General features: G+C 54.4%; 1 protein-coding gene across 1 annotated transcript; it reads right to left on the reverse strand.

Moving 5' to 3' along the window:
- Window positions 1–93: 93 nt before the first annotated feature.
- Window positions 94–1,207, reverse strand: PHACADRAFT_202762 (uncharacterized protein; the record flags this gene model as incomplete). The annotated part of the gene is made up of 4 exons (XM_007402907.1): window positions 94–114; window positions 178–196; window positions 249–1,077; window positions 1,132–1,207. The coding sequence occupies 4 exons, from the start codon at window positions 1,205–1,207 to the stop codon at window positions 94–96; spliced, it is 945 nt and encodes a 314-aa protein (XP_007402969.1).
- Between the last annotated feature and the right edge of the window lie 973 nt (window positions 1,208–2,180).

Genomic DNA, 2,180 nt, shown 5'->3' on the forward strand with positions numbered 1-2,180 from the left:
CCGACCATGCTTGAAAAAGACTTTGAGCATCGCCCGTCCCAGGAGATGGACCCGTGACGAAAAGCAGACGGCGGGTCACAGTCAATCCGACGCTCAGAGAGAAAATGTAGATATCTGCGGGCGACCAACGCGTGATGTGAGCCACGAACGTGATGAATGATAGAGCGAAACGCTGACCTTCGCCCACGCGATGCCTCTGATATACATGACTCGTAGTGTGTCCGTCGGACTTGGAGCAACAGAGCCACGATAGCTGAACAATGGCGAGGACATCCGGGGGTACAATCGCACTTGCGTCGACACGCATTGAGTATCTGTGGCGAGTGCTCGCGGCGGCGAAAAGCCAAGCGAGTGGCCAGTGTTCGGAAGTGCCAAACGACGCGGCACGCCGGATACGTTCGAATCCCGAGCCGCACGAGACGAGCTGTGTCGGAGAGCCCTCGGCCGCCGGCCATCTGACGGCCCCGAGAGAGAGCCCTTCGAGATGCGGCAGTGCGCCAAGAACGCGGATCAGACCAGACGACGAAGGGAAGCGCATGCTGATCAGCTGGAGCGAGCGCAGGCTATGCAGCCCGTTGAGCACCGGCCTGTCGCGCCACGCGTAGATGCGCATGTACCCGAAATGCCCAGCGACCCGCAGGTAGGAGAGGTTGGGCAAGAACTGCAGAAGCGTCCTCCACTGTGGCCAGGGCATCTGCATCGCATCGCCCTTGCGACGGTTTCGGAAGAAGACTGAAGTAATGCGCTCGCGCAACCAGCTCGACAATGGGTTCTTAAGAATGTTGGTGAGGGTTTGGATGTGTTCTGGGGACTCGAGGCATGGCTGTTGGAAGAGAAAGTGTCGGAAGGAGTGGCACCAGTGCCAACAGACTAGTGAAATGTGCGAGATCCGGCACTTGATGGCACGCTGGCGTTTTTTGCGAGTTATGCTCATATCGTTGTGGACAACTGCTACGAGATGGTCGAATATGACTGCGAAGACTTCGACCGGAAGGGCATGCCAGAGAGATACAGCGCCGGGTGCAACTTCGTTAACGGAGGGGTCATTGTCAGCCAGGTTTGTATGATTCTTCGGGACTAGTAACGGATGGTCAAGATTAAAACGTAGCTTGTGAGAAAATGAGGTCTGACCTTCGCCCCCATCCTCTGGACCTTTAGAATCGTGCAGTGAAACACTGACGGGCGACCCCGAAGCCGTCATCTCCATCGAACGATCGTTCGGAGTGACTTTGATCAGGTTTAGCCATCTTTTTATCAGATATGCACGAGGAGGAAAACAGACCTTGAGGTACGTGGTCCGACGTGCAGGACAGCCCGGCAATTGTCTAGTCTTGTACAATTTGCGCGTATCAATTGCACACATGTCATCAGAATCGGCTAGTGTTTCAAATTTCAGGCCTAGCCTGTTCGATTGTACGGCCTTGGCGGAAAGTTGGGAGGACGCTACGTGACTAGCCCACCTAAACATTCTAGTATACCGATGCTTTCATGAGCGAAAATGTAGACGAAAATGGTGCGCAGGATAATAAGAAAAGACGAGATGACTTCAGGGATCGCACCGAGGGTCGGGCGTGATGTCAGTTGCCAAGCTACGGATCATGCCGGAAAATCTGATCGAGATCAAAATTACTAGAGTGCATGACGCAAATGTTGCCTCGTTCAGCGACAGGCCGGTCGCAGTGTGGGCCCTGGCCAAGGCAGCAAAGCAATGTCCCGTACTTGTCGGGACAAATCCATTGCTTGTAAATAGACACATAAATACAGAATGCGCGTGCAGGTTAGAGGCGTGAAACGGAGCATCGTATCCGCGAGGCAAGCCCAGACAGAAAGCTGAAGCGGCCCTCGAGCCTCGGCTGGTTCATACACCCGAAGTCATGGGCGCCAGCGACCTGAGCGGACACCCGCACCTGCGGTCGGCCGTTTTAGGTACTCAAGCCTTGAAGGGAAGCTGCGTGAAGAACGGTTTCGCATTTCGTCGAGCTGAATGGTGGGTTGCATCGCAAACACGGTGCCAGAGTATGATCACGAATGTTTGGGCGTAGTCTTAGGCGTGCTGGACGTGAAAACTTGTCAAAAGCCGCATGTAGTTCAGGAATTGAAAAAAGGAGAGACACACTTCTGTGACGCAGTCATATCTGTTTGATGGTCGGGCTGTAATAGTAAGGCTGGCGCAGGCTGTA

This window comes from Phanerochaete carnosa, assembly GCF_000300595.1.
Source record: "Phanerochaete carnosa HHB-10118-sp unplaced genomic scaffold PHACAscaffold_545, whole genome shotgun sequence".
NCBI lineage: Eukaryota > Fungi > Basidiomycota > Agaricomycetes > Polyporales > Phanerochaetaceae > Phanerochaete > Phanerochaete carnosa.